The sequence below is a fragment of the Lytechinus pictus genome, chromosome 3, assembly GCF_037042905.1.
Source record: "Lytechinus pictus isolate F3 Inbred chromosome 3, Lp3.0, whole genome shotgun sequence".
NCBI classification, from domain to species: Eukaryota; Metazoa; Echinodermata; class Echinoidea; order Temnopleuroida; family Toxopneustidae; genus Lytechinus; species Lytechinus pictus.
Genome location: NC_087247.1, coordinates 11,882,999 through 11,902,039, shown reverse-complemented (window position 1 = coordinate 11,902,039; position 19,041 = coordinate 11,882,999). Strand labels below are relative to the sequence as shown.

Below are 19,041 nucleotides of genomic sequence, written 5' to 3'. Positions count from 1 at the left end.
AACTCTCGATAAAAGCTAGCATTGTTTCCACTCACTTTGCTTAAGGTTAGCCTTGGTAGTTATTGAATTGGCCAGGGTACCATCGTAAAATGCTGTGACGATCAGAGACTGGTTGTGAGGGACCATCAACGTCGCAATGCCATCAGGACCAGTGAACGCAGAGGCTACCTCCATGGTGCCGTACTGTGCGGAGGGGTCAGCAACAAATACTCGGATTTCTGCATCCTGCGCCAGGGCGTCTACTGTCGGTTCCTCGTGGCTGATGGCGATGACCGTCAAATTGATCAACGGAGGTACGTAGTCTTCTACATGGGGGAAAAATAGCACAGAAAAAATTGTAGTGGGGTTGGACAACTGTCAATAAAATGGAAGATCCTCAATGATCCACTGCTCAGAATAGGTAGTTGATATTTATTACTTTGAAAATCTAGCTAACATAAAATCAATCTTTAACACGGAAACTGCATGTAACTTGCTATTGATGCAAGTTTTAATAGAGTTACCTTGGAATCTTGACTAACATAATTTACAACCTGTATATAGTATTTATCTTTCAAGTGATAAATCAGATGGTATATCATCGTGTGTATGCGTGCATGTGTGTGTGAATAAGACATTCAAGATTTTATTCAGGATTAATAAAACTATATGATCACAACTTGACAGTTGAATTTACAAATGTTTCACCATATAATACAAGAGTTCACACCAAATGAACAAGTAAACAAAATGAAAACAAATCAAGAAATCATGTACAGTTGCAAACAATAACAGAATGCAAAATGTCATCATATTGTGATATGGGTTTTGGAGAGTTCCTTTGGTAAAATTATGTTTTGGGAGACCAATTGACAGTCATATCCTCCTCATGGCCTAAAAATGAAAATTCAGCTAAATTTCCAAATACAGCATCCGTATCAAACCATTTGGCTGTTTAACCGTATCAAAAGATGCGTAGTCGACCCGCAAATATAATAAGCATGTGAATGTCTGGCAGAAAATATGAGTCCCGAGTGAACTTTTAAAGTGCATCAAATCATCATTAGCATCAATGCAGGTGACAGGTTAGATTTACTTACTGATGCATTCGATACCATCGCCAGAATAGTCTTCAGGGCATTCTCCACATTCGTACAGCCTTACAAACGGCTGTGTGTAGTCGACCAGGGTAGGGTCAACATCCATGCATTCCACCCCAGGGAAACAGGGGCTATCCGCACATGACCGATCATCTGGGTAGTATATAGGTGAAACATATATATAGTTCATGCATATATATATATATATATATATATATATATATACTTGTATATTATTACAAGATATGATACAGAGACATGAAAATAATGATGTGTTTTCTTCTTCTGTGCAGTAGTATGTGAGATAATGAAAGCAAGATTGAGCTGACTTATGCTACGGCCACACTTGTGAAACCGACCCCAGGGGACTGTTTCACAAATGTTTAAATGTGATGTAAATCATTAGATTGTGACGGGCACTATTGTATATCAGTAAATCAGATTAAGAGTTAAATAACATGCGTGCGCTGGTCTTAAAGCACCACTCACAAAGAGTTAAGTCACACTTAGGTCTTTGCGAAACACCCCCTAGACTAATAAAAAACTATTGCATTCTCTTCAATGACATATCATCAGCCGGTTTGGAGTCATTGGTGTTTCATTGGTGTGGCCGTAGCATTAAACACAGTGCATATCATGCTTTATGAAGATCAAAATACACTGAAGACTTCGAAATATTGAAATTCTAAATATTGACCTATGGATGCAAATGCTTCATGAAGAACAGAGATACTGAAATCTTGTATATACTGGAATTCTAAATCAGTCATGGGTGCAATCGCTGTAATACTCATTAATGCATAATTAGATATCAAGTCAATGTATTGAAGATCATTCCAAATGAATACAATATACAATTTAAAAGTTTAAGGTAATGTTTCGATCACAAAGCATGTTGTCCGTGGTTTTCCTCTGCAAGTTTTGCCCACATCCGATCAGATACATGGAGTCGGTTGTTTGTATCATTTAACAACAATATCTGCAGATATTTGCTGAGAAATAGAGGTAGTATACATATGGGTATACTTAGCATTGTTGGACACACTCAGATTGAATGGAAGTATCATGCAATGCGAATGTATAACATCAGTTACTGCAAGATTTAGGTTTCATCAAGGTTTGAAATGACCATTACTTACCGAGCTGAGCGCAGTGTGTCCCGTTTCCAAAATGACCCTCAACACACACACAGGTATATCCACCGATTTCATTTTCACACGAAGCGTTCTTGTGACAATCGTAATCTCCAGTATCACACTCATCGATATCTGAGGAAAAAATGGAATTACGACATGATCAACTAGAGGATCTTGATATTTTGAAGATACTACGTGGGGAAAGTACCTGTATGAAAAAAGCAAGTGATTATTTAACAAACTGACATATTGATAAGGGGAAAAAGTAAGACAGAACTAAAATACAGACAGGACTAGAAAAAGAAATACAGATAGAATGAAAGGATTGAACAAGGATTAAAAGGAAACTTACCAAGGCAGACTTCACCATCACCCAGGTAACCACCAGGACAGTCTCCGCAGAGATAAAACTTGATGATGTCCTCAGGAGTAGCAGTCAACAGATCGATCTTACTGAGGACGTCCGAACGACTCAGGTTGGTGCAATCAACACCTTCAAAACATGGGCCATCAGGGGTGCAGAAGGTTTGGTCTGGAAGATTGCAATTTCAATCAAAAGAATAAAATCTCCACCACTGATACACTGAAGCAATAAGGAAATACTACCACTACTGCTACTACAACTACTACCCCTACTACAAATTGTGACATTAAAGCATAACTCAATACTAATAGACCATACATTCTACTATAAATTTTGAGCCATTTAGACTCATTTTTAAGAAGTTATTGAGCAAACTAGAACACAATGCTGTTACATTGACACAGCCTCAAGATATTTACATTCGGTCCTAATGAAGTCAATTATGGCAATCAGTTAGACCACAACTTGATACAATAAGCGCATATACTTGTTAAGTCGGGTAGCTAATCTCATATTTGCTAGGCATAGTTCTATTTTTAGAAGGAAATCAAAAAATTTGCTACAATAACTACTCGGTGTCCATCAAATACTTTATAGACACCCAGTAACAAAGTGATAATTAGGTTAGATATCAATAGAGGTTCTCTTACCCATTGGTATACAAGTCTTGCCGTCACCATGGTGACCATCCACACAAACGCATTCAAAGGCACCAGGAAGGTTGACACACAGAGCGAAGGGATGGCATTCATAGAGATCCTCGGCGCATTCATCAATATCTGTGAAACCCAAAGCATAAGCAATATGTAAGCCATAGTGGTCCGGAGGGGGCCGATTTCAAAAGCTTATAGCAGTTTGTCTGAGAAAATTGCTAAAATCATTGACCGATCATTTCAAGAATTCCTTTTAATCATTTTAGCCCTCCACTCACTTTTTTTTCTAAGGAACGGCATTAATCAGATATTGACAGCACTTGGATCATGTGCATCATACCACAGAATTCAACAATGATTATCCAAAAATCATTAAATTTCGTCCTACCTGTTTTATAAAGAAATATCCTATATACAGAAAGACAATGAAAAGAAGGTGAAAGGATCACTCATGCAGCAGTTTCCCAACAGCAAATTAATACTGTGTTATAACAAGAATCTCCATTTCTTGGCTGTACTTTCTGATTGTTTGGTTTCATCCTCTAAAAATAGAGAATTACTTTTCAAGAAAAGGAGAGTGGATAGATAACTCACCAGCACAGTTGATACCGTCACCACGATAACCTAGTGGGCATTGTCCGCAGGAATACTGACGAATGATGTCGGGAGGATTGTCAAGGTCGATGTTTTCAACAGTCTCGCGACGACTTAGACTAGTGCATAGAACACCCGGGTAGCAAGGGTCATCGCTGCACGTTGTTGGGTCTAAAGAACATGGGAAATGAGAAATCAATTTCAGGGCGTCTCAATGAAAACCCAGTCAAGTTTGGACATCGAGATTCTGTTACGTTAATATTCATATGTCCCATAAAAACAAAGAATATGAAGTGAATCCGATGCTTATTTAGAGGAATGTGGCTAGAATACTTGCCTTTCCTCTAAAGTTAGGTAAATGAGAGGGGGGGCTGGCAGAAATCAATTCCTTGAAATGCAATGTGTGTAACAGGTCCTCCATTAGTGCCAGGTTAATTAAACCGCATTACTGTAAAGCACTCCTGATAAAATAAATGTTAAGCACTAGGCCTATATAACAAAATATGTTTTATCATCGTCATAATTTCAAATGATCAGTGCAATGACTCCAAAGACATCTAACCAAGCAACATCCATGAATCCCAATATTAAATATAACCATTACATTGCTGTTATTTCTTTTCTTACCAATAGGAATACAGACTCGGCCGTCGCCATAGAAACCTCTGTCACAGACACAGTTGTAAAGTCCGGGTGTGTTATTGCAAACTGCATCCTCACTACATTCGTCAATTCCCAGAGAGCACTCATCAATATCTGGAGACAAAACGAAGAGAAACGTTACCTAGGTTAACTCCAGAAACTCCAAATCTCCCAATTTTGGGGCATGCAGGAAATCTGCTGTGGAATTATTTATTAAGAAAGCATCTTCGCTTGATCTCCACACCAGCAGTGTCTTTCCTTTGAAGTTGTATTTCATTGGAAACAAATATTTGAAGGCATTTACTACTGGATTATATTTTATGATTTTTATAATGAAGACCACAGTGGCATGAGAGAATTAACCCCTATAGTGCTAGAAACGAGTAGGATGACATATTTTGCACTTGTGTTGTGTATATCTACATGAAAAAAAGGGTTTCAATCTAGAATTTGCTATTGTGACGATGGGGGATGCTTGAACAGATACCTTTCATTTTCTTAAACATAATCTATTCATTTTCCATTCAAAAATCATAATTCTCAGCAGGATCAGATTTTTTTTTACAAAATTAATAAATCTCTTCAAACTTCGAAAATAAATTCTGCAACAGATGATTTAAATCTAATTCACTTTGATCAGTTTGCTTTTAGAGTGCCTCATTCCTAGAAATATTGGAATTCTTGATTTAAAAATATAGACATAATAACAAGTAATTAGACTTATATCGCGCCAAATCCACTCTGTTGAGTTGTCAAGGTGATTTTCAAGAAATTTCAAAGGAAATTGATTAGCAAAGTTTTCAGGTGTTTTTTTTTAAGTTTCAGAAGTGAAACATTAAAAAACATGAGGCTACCAACACGTGTCAGGGGTGGGTACTATGACCCCCCCCCCTCCATCCACCTTAGAATGCTAGAATATACCTTCACAATATGAGCCATTGCCAGTAAATCCTAGAGGGCAATCACCGCATTCGTAGAGCCTGATGACGGATGGCGGAGCCGTGATGTTGACACCGGCGAGGACTGTACCACGGTTCAGATCTGTACACAGTACACCAGGGAAGCATGGCAGGTCGGAACACCTCGTGGGATCTTCAAGAAAAGGGACAAATTAAGAGAATGGATTCAGTTTGACAAGCCATTATACAAAAAGGGTGAATATTCAATTTTGTTAATTCAATAAACCATGAAGTTTGAGAAGTAAAGAGAGATCTACATATCTTATACCTGTGTCTCTCTACCTCAAAATGTGTATCGCCATCTTCTCTCTGACCCCCCCCCCACACAAAAATACTCACCCTCTCTCCCCTAGCGTACATACACATGTCTCTCACTCACGCTCTCACACACACCCACACACACTTTCACTCATTTTCTGTCTCTACCCCTCTCACTTGGCTCTGAAAACTCTATCTCCCTCAATCTTCTCTCTCTCTCTCTCTCCCTCCCCACTATTTCCACACACACACACACACCCTAACTCTCTCTCACACACACTTTCTTATGTCCCCCTGTCACTGTAAACCAATAGCTTGGGTTTTTTTTATCATCCTATTACGTATAAGTATAACAGTATAAGTATTGACGTGCTGTTTCTGTGCACTGTCGTGCTGTTTTTGCCAATGTTCCTGTCATCATTGTTATCACTGTTGTCACCGTGGTTGCATTTGGTATCGTAATTTGTTCTACTGTCTTATATTGCTGTTTTTATTGTTTTCCTCATTATTGCCACGTTTACCACTGTAATCATTGCTTTCATTGTTGATGTTACTTACCTATTCTTATGCAGACTTTACCGTCCCCATAGTAACCATCATTACACGTGCACATGTAAGTACCAGGTAAATTAAAGCACCGTGCGTTGACGTCACATTGATATGTACTCTCATCTGCACATTCATCAATATCTGAAGAAATTCAAGTAAAAAATAGTCATTCAACTATAACTTATCAAATGAATAATATTTGCTGTTTATTGTATAATTTCATATCTATAGGATAAAAATGTGTATTATTGACAATTGTTACAGATGCCCATTCGCACATTTATTCTTGGATTCGAATAAAATACATGATCTTCTAAAAAGGGGATTAAATACATATAACACCATTTCAACTGTAGACCTCCCAAAAAATAATCTATGAGAACTGTAAAAATGCGATTATATTTTGCTGCACAAATCAACCAACTTCATTGTCCAAAATAAATTCCTGAAATCATTTCAGAATATTCATAAGATGACTTCATGAAATTGGGCGCCTTGAGTGTCATCGACAGATATGTGCGCTATACAAATCTTTAATTATTATTATTATCAATTTGAAAAGGATGTTGAAAAAGCAATGAAAATATTTTAATTCACCCCTTTCCCCCATTGGACTTATATCGCGAAAAAAAAAACTCTGTTGAGTGCTCAAGGTGATTTTCAAGAAATTTCAAAGGAAATTGATTAGCAAAGTTTTCAGGTGTTTTTTTTTTTAAGTTTCAGAAGTGAAACATTAATGAGTGTCTTCAGGAAGGCTGTTCCACATCTTTAGAGAATGAGTGGACAAATGATCTTTCAACCCAGGTCAGGGTAGGTTGAGAAACCTTCATCTAACAACAAAGTATATACTTGTACATGACCTGTTTATTATTCATAAATCAGCTAAACTGTGTTATTTCTGAAACAGTCTTATACCTTGGCCACCTGATGCAGAAGAATTAAACAATTTTTAAAAATTTCTGACATGCAAAAAACATGAGGCTACCAACACGTGTCAGGGGTGGGTACTATGACCCCCCCCCCTCCATCCACCTTAGAATGCTAGAATATACCTTCACAATATGAGCCATTGCCAGTGAATCCTCGAGGGCAATCACCGCATTCGTAGAGCCTGATGACGGGTGGCGGAGCCGTGATGTTGACACCGGCGAGGACTGTACCACGATTCAGATCTGTACACAGTGCACCGGGGAAGCATGGCTGGTCGGAACACCTCGTGGGATCTTCAAGAAAAGGGACAAATTAAGAGAATGGATTCAGTTTGACCAGCCATTATACAAAAAGGGTGAATATTCAAGTTTGGTAATACATAAACCTTGAAGTTTGAGAAGTAAAGCGAGATCTACATATCTTATACCTGTGTCTCTCTTCCTCAAAATTTGTATCTCCCCTAGCTTACATACTCATGTCTCTCACACACACCCACACACACACATTCAGCCCACTTTCTGTTTCTCCCCCTCTCACTTACATTCTCATGTCTCTCACTCACACTCTCACACACACCCACACACACATTCAGCCCACTTTCTGTCTCTCCCCTCTCACTTACATTCTCATGTCTCTCACTCACACTCTCACACACACCCACACACACACATTCAGCCCACTTTCCGTCTCTCCCCCTCTCACTTACATTCTCATGTCTCTCACTCACACTCTCACACACACCCACACACACACATTCACCCCGCTTTCTGTCTCTCCCCCTCTCACTTTCATACTCATGTCTCTCTCTCACACTCTCACACACACCCACACACACATTCAGCCCACTTTCCGTCTCTCCCCCTCTCACTTACATACTCATGTCTCTCTCTCACACTCTCACACACACCCACACACACACATTCACCCCGCTTTCTGTCTCTCCCCCTCTCACTTTCATACTCATGTCTCTCATTCACACTCTCACACACACCCACACACACACATTCACCCCGCTTTCTGTCTCTCCCCCTCTCACTTTCATACTCATGTCTCTCATTCACACTCTCACACACACCCTTACATCCATACCCCCACACACAAACTCTCTCTCACACACACTTTCTTATGCCCCCCTCTCACTGTAAACCAATAGCTTGTTTCTTTGTTTTTGTTATCATCCTATTATGTATCAGTGTAAGTATTGATATGATGTTTCTGTGCACTGTCGTACTGTTTTTCCCAATGTTCCTGTCATCATTGTTATCACGGTTGTAATTTTGGTTGCCATTTCTGTGTTAACTGCATTTGGTATCATAATTTGTTCTATTGTCTGATATTTTTGTTTTCATTGCTTTCCTCATTATTGCAACGCTTACCACTCTAATCATTGTTTTCATTGTTGATATTATTAGTGGTGAAACTTACCTATTCTTATGCAGACTTTGCCATCCCCATAGTAACCGTCATTACACGTGCACATGTAAGTACCAGGTAAATTGAAGCACTGTGCGTTGACGTCACATTGATATGTACTCTCATCTGCACATTCATCAATATCTGAAGAAATTCAAGTAAAAAATGGTCATTCAACTATAACTTATCAAATAAATAATATTTGCTGTCTATTGTATAAATTCATTTCTATATGATAAAAATTTGTATTACTGATAATCGTTACAGATGCCCATTCGCACATTTATACTTGGATTCAAATGAAAGATATGATCTTTAAAAAAAGGGAATAAATACATTTAATACCATTTAAACTGTTGACCCCAAAAACAAAATCAATGAGAACTGTAAAAATACAATTATATTTTGCTGCTCAAATCAACCAGCTTCGTTGTCCAAAATAAATCCCTGATTCATATCAGAATATTATTAAGATGACTTCATGAATTTGAAAAGGATGTTGGAAAAGCAATGAAAATCCTTAGAGAATATTTAATTCGACCCCCCCCCCCACCCCATGGTTACAGGCCTGATTGAATGATCACTTTAAGACTCTTTAACGCATTTAAACATATTTACTCCAAATGACCTTCACCAAAATTCGATTTTTCAAGTTTACTATGTATGAAAATGATGAATATGTGGTAGACCAATCTCCGACCTACCAACGCAATTCTCCCCGTCGCCATGGTAACCTGGTGGACAGTCGCCACATTTATAAAATGTGATGACGTCAGTGGTAGGATTCTTGAGGTCGATGGTTGCGAGGACGACCTCCCGATCGAGGTCCGTACAGACAACACCTTCTGAACAGGGCTGATCAGCGCAGGATGTCATGTCTATAGACAGAGAATAAACCATAAGTTGGCCAGGAAATATCTATTCTTAACATGGAATATAATTATAGAAGGTTATCCATGTCGTCACGAAGGGCTTTCCAACTTCCCAAACAATAATTTTGTGTGAATCATTTGCTTTAAAATATATCCACATCATGCTCATGAAAATGTAATCTAAGTAATAGTGGTGTTAATTTCGTTTAAAACATATTGTATGTGAAATATATCATTCAGAAGTTTACTAAAACTGTCACTCAACAATTTATCATTCAAATATTTATCAATATGCCAAGAAACGGTTTAAGAACATATATTGGAGGTCTTTGGTAAATGTGGTTACTTTCATAAAAAAAACACATTAAATTAATGTAGGTGATTTTATTGAAATCGTGGCTGGAGACAAAATCTTTCAATATCTTTCAATTTGAAGTTCAGCACATTCTCTCTGGTAATGAATGCAACTTCCATTTTAATGAAACTTATGCAATCATGCTTCTTCTTTTTTTTTTTTTTGGGGGGGGGACATTTCAGATATTATAACAGTATAACTGCTATACGTATCTAATAGACCTAAAAGGAAATTAAATTCAAATTGAAATAATTATTAAACTTCTAGTATTGTCCCCAAATGTGGGTTGATAATATTCCTGATATGTCTAGGTAGTCAAACTATACATTTAAGATAATGAGCAATCATATTTTTTCCCAAAAAAAGTAAATTCCTTACCCATCGGAATGCAAACTTTGCCATTGCCGAAAAAGCCAAGATTGCATTCACATCTGAACGAACCAGGATTGTTGATACAGAATGCATTCACGTCACAGTCATGCGTGGCATCGGTGGCGCATTCATCAACGTCTGCAACAGAAATGAAGAGAACATCGATTTGTTATTGAATGCATTCATGTCGCTATCAATTTAGCAACAGGATTTTTGCTATCATCAACACCTTAAACAAAATCAAGAACATAAGTATGTATGTCTTGAATGAATGAATGAATTCATACACTTATCAATAGCAACATAAGCGGTGCATTCATCAACATCTGCAAGAATCAAGAACATTGATTGATCAATGATCACTATCGATATAGCCACACCACTGGGGCATCAATCAACATCTGCGACAAAGATCAAGAACATTCATTCTTTATTGAATGCATTATATTTCTAACCAATATCAACATCAGTGGTGCATTTATCAACATCTGAAACAAAAATTAAGAACTTCTATTTCATTGAACACATTAATTCCTACTCTCTAAATGCAAAAGAGAGTCCCTAATAACGCTCCTATTGGAGTGACACTAAGAACCAATCCCTTTGGAGTGTGCTGTACATCCTTTTAGAGTGTATTATGACTCCTTTTGGAGTGAATGTCAAGAAGTGACACATGCAGTTCACTAAAAAAGTAGTCAAAATGCACTCTAGAAGGATGAACATTTAACTCCAAAGGGATTGGTCATCACTCCAAGAGGAGTGAGATTATAGGGACTAGATTAGCTCTTTTGGATTTAGAGAGTATCCGAGTCAAAAGCTACTTCAGTGACCCCCTTTTCAACAACTGCAACAAAAATCTAGAACTTTCTGTTTTATGGATGCAGTCATATCTCAATCAAAAGTTTTATCAGTTGTGCATTCAGCTATATCTGAAACAGAGATACACATTACACAATGCTCATTTCTGTTGAAAGCGTTCGTATTAGCACCATTCATTGCATCCAATGTGCATTCATTAATAGTTACAACAAATATGAAGGATTATTTATTTCCACCAAATGCAATCACATAACTGAGAGCATCAAAGGTGCATTCATCAACATCTGAAATGGAAATATAGAATGTTTTTATTCTGTCGAATGCATTTATTTTATAGTCATGTTGTTACATAGTCATTTTGTAACATCCAATTTGATGGGGAAAATAGCGCTAGATACAATAATTTTAAGGACTACATACTATTACCCCGGCTTTAATTAGCACGACTGCCATGGTCAGGAGCGTGTCCAACCACTACAGGAAATCCTTCCTATACTGGGTAATCATTTATTACTAAAACCCGGGCAAAGAGTGGCAAATATGGAGGATCATTCTTAGGTGGGATTTGAACCCCGTACCTTTGCGTTTCAAAATCTGGAGATTTATCCACTGAGCCATAACTTCTTAAAAAATATTTCTAAAGAATGGTGTAGCAGAACAAAATGCATGTGGAATAATGATTTTGAAAGAGAATCGCTTACCAACACACCGAGGGAATGGATCCGACCACATTCCAAATTCACACATGCTAATGAGGGAGCCAACCATGAGGAATCCATCGTTGCATTCGAAAACCACGGCTTCACCGTCACTATATTCCGCTCCTACAACGGCGGCTGGCACCATCCTACCATTCTCCATCGGCTCATCAATGGTGCAATCTGAAATTGAGATTTAAAAAAAAATGAACAAATTCAATTATTTCAACAAAATCCTCTATCCATCAAAGATTGCTTGGTCAATATTTTCCTCAATTCCATGATTAAATGATTGTCCATCCGAACATAGAGACACCAAAGTGAAAACTGAAAATTTACCGCAGTGAAAATTAAATATTATTCACCCACAAAGAGCCTTTATCCATCTGAAAATGGCTATGTCAATATTGTCTTCAGTTCCATAAATATAATGATTGCCAATCCAAATGTAGAAACCACAGAGGAATCTAAAAACGAATTGATGTTTAAACGAGAAGCCTCCATCCATCTAAAATTGCTGGGTCAATGTTTGTCTTAAATGTCATAATTATGATTGCCACTCTAAAGATAGATACTATCGTGAAAAAAAAAAAAAAGTTCAACAAAAAGCATCCATCCATCTAAAATTAATTAATCAACATTGTCCTAATTTTTTAATCTTTATCAATGCCCTACCACGATAGCTCATCCGAAAATAAGTATCAAGTGAGTCTTGATCATCATCCCATTACATTATGAATAAGTTATTCTATGCCTATTCATTAATTAATTTGCAATTCTGCAGAAAATACTAAAATGGTGAGCATTTCCTAAATCTGCTGGAAAAAAAAGGTTGAGTGATATTAAATTTTGCTATCAAGAAGCACTTCCAATATGATTAAAATTATAGATTAAGAAAGATTTACGAACCTTGATAACTTTATACAAAACTGCACAAACATCCTGACATTTCTACTTGTTCTTACTAAAAAAAAACACCAATTGTAAGATGCCATAGGAGTCCGGCTCAGATTATGTTAGCCTAACCAGAAAGTGAATCAGTAACATGTTAATTGTTGAGGGATTATTTCATCATCTTTTGCGCCAACCCCAAAAAGTCGCATGCACACTGATACAACAGACTTCAGATTGATCAAAGATTCCATATGATTTTCAATGATACCAATGGTCTGTGTGAAGTTGGTGTGTCTGGGACCTAAAGGAAACAGACTATGTTCACCTGAGGGAAAATTAAATGTCACTTACATAGAGGAAAGCATACGATGCCACTGCCCGTGTACCTGTCGTTACAGACACAATTGTGAGAGCCCGGAACGTTCACACAGGTGGCATGCTCGTGACAGGCACCGCCTCCCGTTTGGCACTCATCGATATCTGCAAAACGATATTAAAGCAATAAAATAATTATACAATAAATCAAAATAGGTTTAAAAAGTAAGAAAGTATTGATACTTGAGTACAATGCATCAAACACTGAGGGTGGGGGATCGCTCGTGAATGAAATTTAATCAGGAAGGATTTAGTGACAAATTATGTAAAATAATATCAAAGGTCGAAAACATTCAAAATGTGACCCAGTTTCTTGAGGGAGGGTGTAAAAGGCCACCTATTATAGCATTAGCAGAACATTAGGCGAGTTCCCTCTCTCACCCAAACGTCAAGGATATAGAGGAGGAATGAAAGGAGTTAAGCCATGATAATGGACATCTGAGAAGGTGTTCAATTTCACCCATAGGATGGCAGAGAGAGATACTGAAGGATCGACAGAATGGTATACTGATTCAGACTGACAGACAGAAACACAGAAAGACAAACACAGAACGAGGGTAGGAAATAGTATTTTTAAAAAGAAAGAGAACGAAAAGGGGTGGAATAGAGGGAGAGGGGCGATCGAAGGTGCATAAAAGGTATGAAGAGGCGCATTAGAAAAATTCATCTCGAGTTTTTGAGCAGTTCCATACTTGTGTCACGCCGTGTACCACGACATCCAGTCTATGATAATTGAGAGTGACATTAATGTTTCCACGAGCCACGGGTCCTGACACAAACAAAGCAAGTGACACAGTTCTTTCAGAAGAATCCAGCGGAATCCAGGTAATCAAAAGACACACTAACCAAGAAATAAACTATCCACTTCCTGTGTGGTTTGGTTTTTTTAAATCAATCTCGTATCACCCTAAATATGTTTCAATGTTAATATTCCTGTTCCTAGAAATACAGGGAAGGAATAGGATAAGGATTACAAAATGGTGATTAACGTTTGTCAGGTGAGGATGCTTTACTTGTGCCGTGCACGCGATGTCGCGTGGGGGTCTCTCAAGATCGGGAGAGGGGTAGGATGACATTCTTAGAAAGCACCTTTTTACCCCCTTTTGTAATCCTCTAATACGAATGGACTCCGGAATTTGAAAAAGAGGGATATAGAACATGATAAAGTGCAGAATTATGTGAGTACGTATTAGAGATTATAGAGCAGTCACAATGGCGATGAAACGATGTCATCAATATAAATATTATTATCATCATCGCTATCATCCCCTTCTTTATCACCATCATCATCATCTTCATCATCATCATCATCACCATCATCACCATGCATCATCATCATCCCCTCATCATAGGCGGCGGAAGCGGGGGGTTACCTGGTTAGGGTTATTTGAGGTGGGGGGACGGACCCCCCTAAAATTTATGTTGATAACCCTTTTTTTTTGCTTACCAATTTTGTTTCCTCCGTCTCCCCCCTTAAATTTTTGTGGTCCCCCCTAGAATAAATTGATAATTTTTTTTTACCTGTGTCCATCCCTAAATTTCAGGTGAACCCCCCCCCCTAAATGTTTGGGCTTCCGCCGCCAATGCCCCTCATAATCATCCCCATTTGCATCTTCATTGTCATCATGCACCATCATGCATCATCACAATCTTCATCACCATCATCATTACCACCATCACCATCATCATCACCACCACCACCATCACCATCATCATCACCACCACCACCATCATCATCATCACCACCACCACCACCATCATCATCATCTTCATCATCATCACCATCATCATCAACATCATCACCACCATCATCATCATCATCATCATCATAGTAACCATCGTTATCATTGAAATACTAACCAGAAGAAACATTAATCGCGGACTGGTACTGCATATAGGCCTACAACTTTGCAAATGTTGCAAACAGTAACAGATGATCAATTATGAATCATATATTAACATGTGTGGAAACAATTATCATGGTCAATCTGTTGGATCGTTTTGGAGAACACAGTCTATGAAAAAATAATAATTTTCCAGCATACACATACTGTGATAATATCTACAAAGAAGGGACACGCAAAATATAAACTTAAAAGATTCATTTGATAATGATAATGACCGTGTGTGTAAAAATGTGGGCACTTGATGCATGTTGACTGAAGAATACCAAGGAGAACCCCTTGATTATACTATCATACTTTAAAAGATATTGTTATTATCTAGCGGTGTTTAGTATGACGGGTGGCGCTTTAGCAGCGCTAAACGACGCGGACAGATACTGTTCGCATGGAGAACCCCACCCAATGTTATTGCATATTAATGACAGACATACCGCCGAACAAATGATGAAACAACTATCGTTTCTAGGGGCGAAGGGGGGGGGGGCTTCCCTTTATGGTAGGGGTACAAGTGAGTGCATACTAGTATACTAAATCGTACTTCAATTGTGATAACCCTTTGGCAAACCATAACAAATGTGTATAATGCCAGACAGGTCTACAGAAGGAAGTGGTATAAAGTAACAGGATGTTTATGTTGAAAAATATACAACTGTCACAGGCTTTTGAACAGTCTTAATTCTATATTCACCCATTGAAAATACTAGATATTCAAACTGCTTAAAAATAGGAATGATTCAAGAAAATTAAAATATCTCTCCATAATGAAACATCATTTCATTCCATTTGATTTTATTATTGATTATTGATTTAACTTTCATTACATTAAATTTCATCAAATTTTTAATTCAAATAATTTAATTTCATTTCATTTCCGTTTTGTTTTATTTCATTTCATTTCATCTCATTCCATTCCTTTCCGTTTCATTTCATTTCATCTACCCGACATATAAATGTGAAACTTACCAGCGCACACCGGAAGCTCAGCGGACCACATTCCTTTGAGACAGGTGCTAATGGCGGCCCCTTGTAGGTTGTACCCAGACTGACACCTGACGGCGATGACGGTACCATCGGTATACTGGCCATTGAGTCCATTCGGGTCCGGCGTTATCTCACCGTTGGGAACGATACCAGGGAGATCGCATCCTTTAAATGAGGAAACAGGGACGACACAAGTTGGTGAAATAAGTTCAGAAAACTGTTTGTGAAGTGAATGGTCAGAGAATAAGCAGAAATCAGGTGAAATTAAGGAGAAAGATAGTAATGGGGATTCGAATGAATGTAATAGTCAATTAACTAAAATAATATAATTAATGATGATGATGATGATGACCATGATGGTGATTCAGATGAGCGTTGAGAGCAATGGTATTATGGCGCCATATTACAGTTTGAAAAAAAAAAAAAAAAAAAACCGAGAGCAGAGTTTAGCTTTCGAATGCATGGTGATATTTGATGCGAGTTTCGATGAAACTTTGAAGTTGTCTGGCCTGTCCATGGAGATATTCTTTTTGAAATAAACAGATAATGAATATTAGAATTAGAACTTAAAAATAATATGAAAATATATATATATTGAAATGTAGTATGGAAAAAAAAGACCTTATCGTCATCTGGATGTGCTATTAAACTCAATTTCAATTCCAATGCATTTATTTCTGCATATGCAGGTTAAAATAATCAAGGAAATTCAATAAATCTTGTTCATGCTTTGAAAAATCAATATCCAACATTGTAAGTAGAGAATTTTCTCACATCTACATTACAATAGGGCCTACATTAAATAGGGCATCTTATGGGGGAATATAAGCGCACCAGGCGCATGAATATTAAAATGAAATTGCGTTGTTTAAGGTTGACACAAGGAACAATGTTGTTTTTATCTGATGAGAGATGCCTCCTGATATGAGCATTTAAACTAGGGCAACTCTGTCCGACCCCCATCACGTTCTAGGCGCCCTTGCACCCTTTTCCGTTCATCACTGCCCCTCTCCTTCCCCTTCAAAAGACAAATTTATCTATCCCAAGATTCCTGGCCAGTCTGAATGCCATATCCAGATGATTTCCTCGTATGCCCCAGTCACACTCGAGAAACCGACGCAAGAACGACAACAGATGTAACGTTATTGCCGATGGTGTACCATCGGTCGGTTTGGAGTCGGTTTCGTTGGCGTGTGACTGGAGGCGTAACTTTGAACTTCTTCTCCTCGTTCCCTGCGGCCGTTTCCTGCTTCAAACTCTGCTCCCCGCGACTACGCCTTCTATACCTCTGTTTGAGAAAACTATTATTGTCTGATGTGCACCAAACTGCTCAAGGGATAAGAAAATGATGTGGGAAGGTGGTGAAGTGAGTGATAATAAAGGAAGAGACATTAGTGGAGGAGGAAAGGGTACTCGATGATGGTGATGATGATGATGATGATGATGAAGAAACGGATGATATATGTCTTCATGATCACAGGATGGTGGGAATAAACAGCCCCTAGCCAGAGAGCCCGACTGACGGACATACAGGAAAGTCAGACGTACGAACAGACAGGCAGAAGAACAAACAAACAACCAGACAGACAGACAGGAAAGACAGACGAAAGGATGGACAGACAGGTAAGACAGACTGACAAACAGACAGACAATAACCATGCACAAAAAGATGTGTTTCATAAATCATTAAATCAAGTTACAAATGATACTAATCAAAATGATAATTATTGTGGTATTCTATTTCAAGATCGGTTCGCAAAATCACAGGAAAACATCAATACATAATGAGAAGTTATGTAATATAGTATTACGAAAATATAAACAAAGCAGGAAAAAATCTCAAATCATCATACATTTAGGAGACAATTCTAAATGCACAAAAACGACTGGTTATGAACTATAATGAGTCCGTGAAATTTGATTGACTAAGAGCTAATTATGGTACTACCGCCCCTGCGATTATTTTAAAATAGAACTGAAAAGAAAATAAGAGAGAAGAAAGATAAACGAAATGAAGAAAAAGGAGACAAAGACGTAGAATATTATTTAAAGAGACTTATGAAACTCTAAATGGATGAATATGACATGAACTTTAGGCCGTCTTGCCAGATATCAAATTACCCAGACGTCGCCAATGAGCGAATTTGTCATACAATCCCTTTATAATTTTGTTATTGATATAACAAGATTTATGAAATGTGGCTTATCATTGAAAAAGTAAAGGAAGGCATGGAAAGATTGATGATGTTAAGTTTGATAATATACATAAGAGCCTCGTCGTGTTCATCTGAATTGTAGGACTGCATGAATTGATTAATAGAATTAATGATAAATATGATTATCATTATCAATATAGTAGATAGGAAACGCCCTCTGACAAAAAACCCTCATATATTGATAATCACGGACAAATTTCCCCCCTGAAAAGTTCGGATTTAATAAACCTGTACCCCTACCAAAAAAAAAACATTCGGAGTTGAACTATTTAAAAAGAAAGGATTCCCCCCCTTCCCCTCGTTGCAGCAAGGGAAGATCGCAAGGTGAAATGTTACCCTAGAATGATGAAGCAGCGGTTTTCCCGAGATTTGATGACGGATTTTCCGAATTCTAAACTTGACCTTCAACTGTGATTCACAAATAGAGATATTTCCTATGGAATTGGAAAGGAGTCTTAAGGATAGATCACCGAATATGGTTTGAATAAAGACCTGGCAATAAGGTAGGATTTCAAAGTATTCAACTTAAAAAAAAATATTTATTATGTATTTTTGCTATCATTATTATTTTTATTATCATTATTATAATCATTATTATTTTTATTATCATTATTATAATCATTATTATTATATATATTACCATCATTATTATTGATATTATTATTCTTATTATTATTATTAATATTATTATTATTATTATTATTATTATAATCATTATCATCATTATTATTATTATTATTATCATTATTGTTATTATCATTAGTATCATATTTAGGGGAAGCTTCTATTCTTACTGAATACATTGGCTTGTTTTATAAATAAGGAAATAAGTATCACCAAACAATACTGTAAAGGAGGATGAATAAAATGAATATATTAAACGGCTTAAGTTTAAGTTGAGAATCACCCTAGGGATTTACCTTTGAAGATCTAAATTTTATCAACTTTTAATGTTACCTTCAGGGGTGATCTATAACC

The 19,041-nt window shown here is 37.3% G+C and overlaps 1 protein-coding gene across 1 annotated transcript in view; it reads right to left on the bottom strand.

The window, feature by feature from the left end:
- LOC129255906 (fibrillin-3-like) overlaps positions 1 to 19,041 on the bottom strand; it is a 75,614-nt gene that overhangs the window by 9,779 nt on the left and 46,794 nt on the right. Inside the window, exons 10-25 of the mRNA XM_064097939.1 lie at positions 15,830 to 16,012; positions 12,939 to 13,067; positions 11,697 to 11,876; positions 10,183 to 10,314; positions 9,282 to 9,455; positions 8,590 to 8,721; positions 7,287 to 7,457; positions 6,244 to 6,375; positions 5,390 to 5,560; positions 4,454 to 4,582; positions 3,827 to 3,997; positions 3,230 to 3,358; positions 2,568 to 2,747; positions 2,219 to 2,347; positions 1,080 to 1,232; positions 36 to 305 (exon numbers count right to left, since the gene is read on the bottom strand). Coding sequence (XP_063954009.1) covers positions 36 to 305; positions 1,080 to 1,232; positions 2,219 to 2,347; positions 2,568 to 2,747; positions 3,230 to 3,358; positions 3,827 to 3,997; positions 4,454 to 4,582; positions 5,390 to 5,560; positions 6,244 to 6,375; positions 7,287 to 7,457; positions 8,590 to 8,721; positions 9,282 to 9,455; positions 10,183 to 10,314; positions 11,697 to 11,876; positions 12,939 to 13,067; positions 15,830 to 16,012 — 2,565 coding nt within the window. The remainder of the gene's footprint in view (positions 1 to 35; positions 306 to 1,079; positions 1,233 to 2,218; positions 2,348 to 2,567; positions 2,748 to 3,229; positions 3,359 to 3,826; positions 3,998 to 4,453; positions 4,583 to 5,389; positions 5,561 to 6,243; positions 6,376 to 7,286; positions 7,458 to 8,589; positions 8,722 to 9,281; positions 9,456 to 10,182; positions 10,315 to 11,696; positions 11,877 to 12,938; positions 13,068 to 15,829; positions 16,013 to 19,041) is intronic.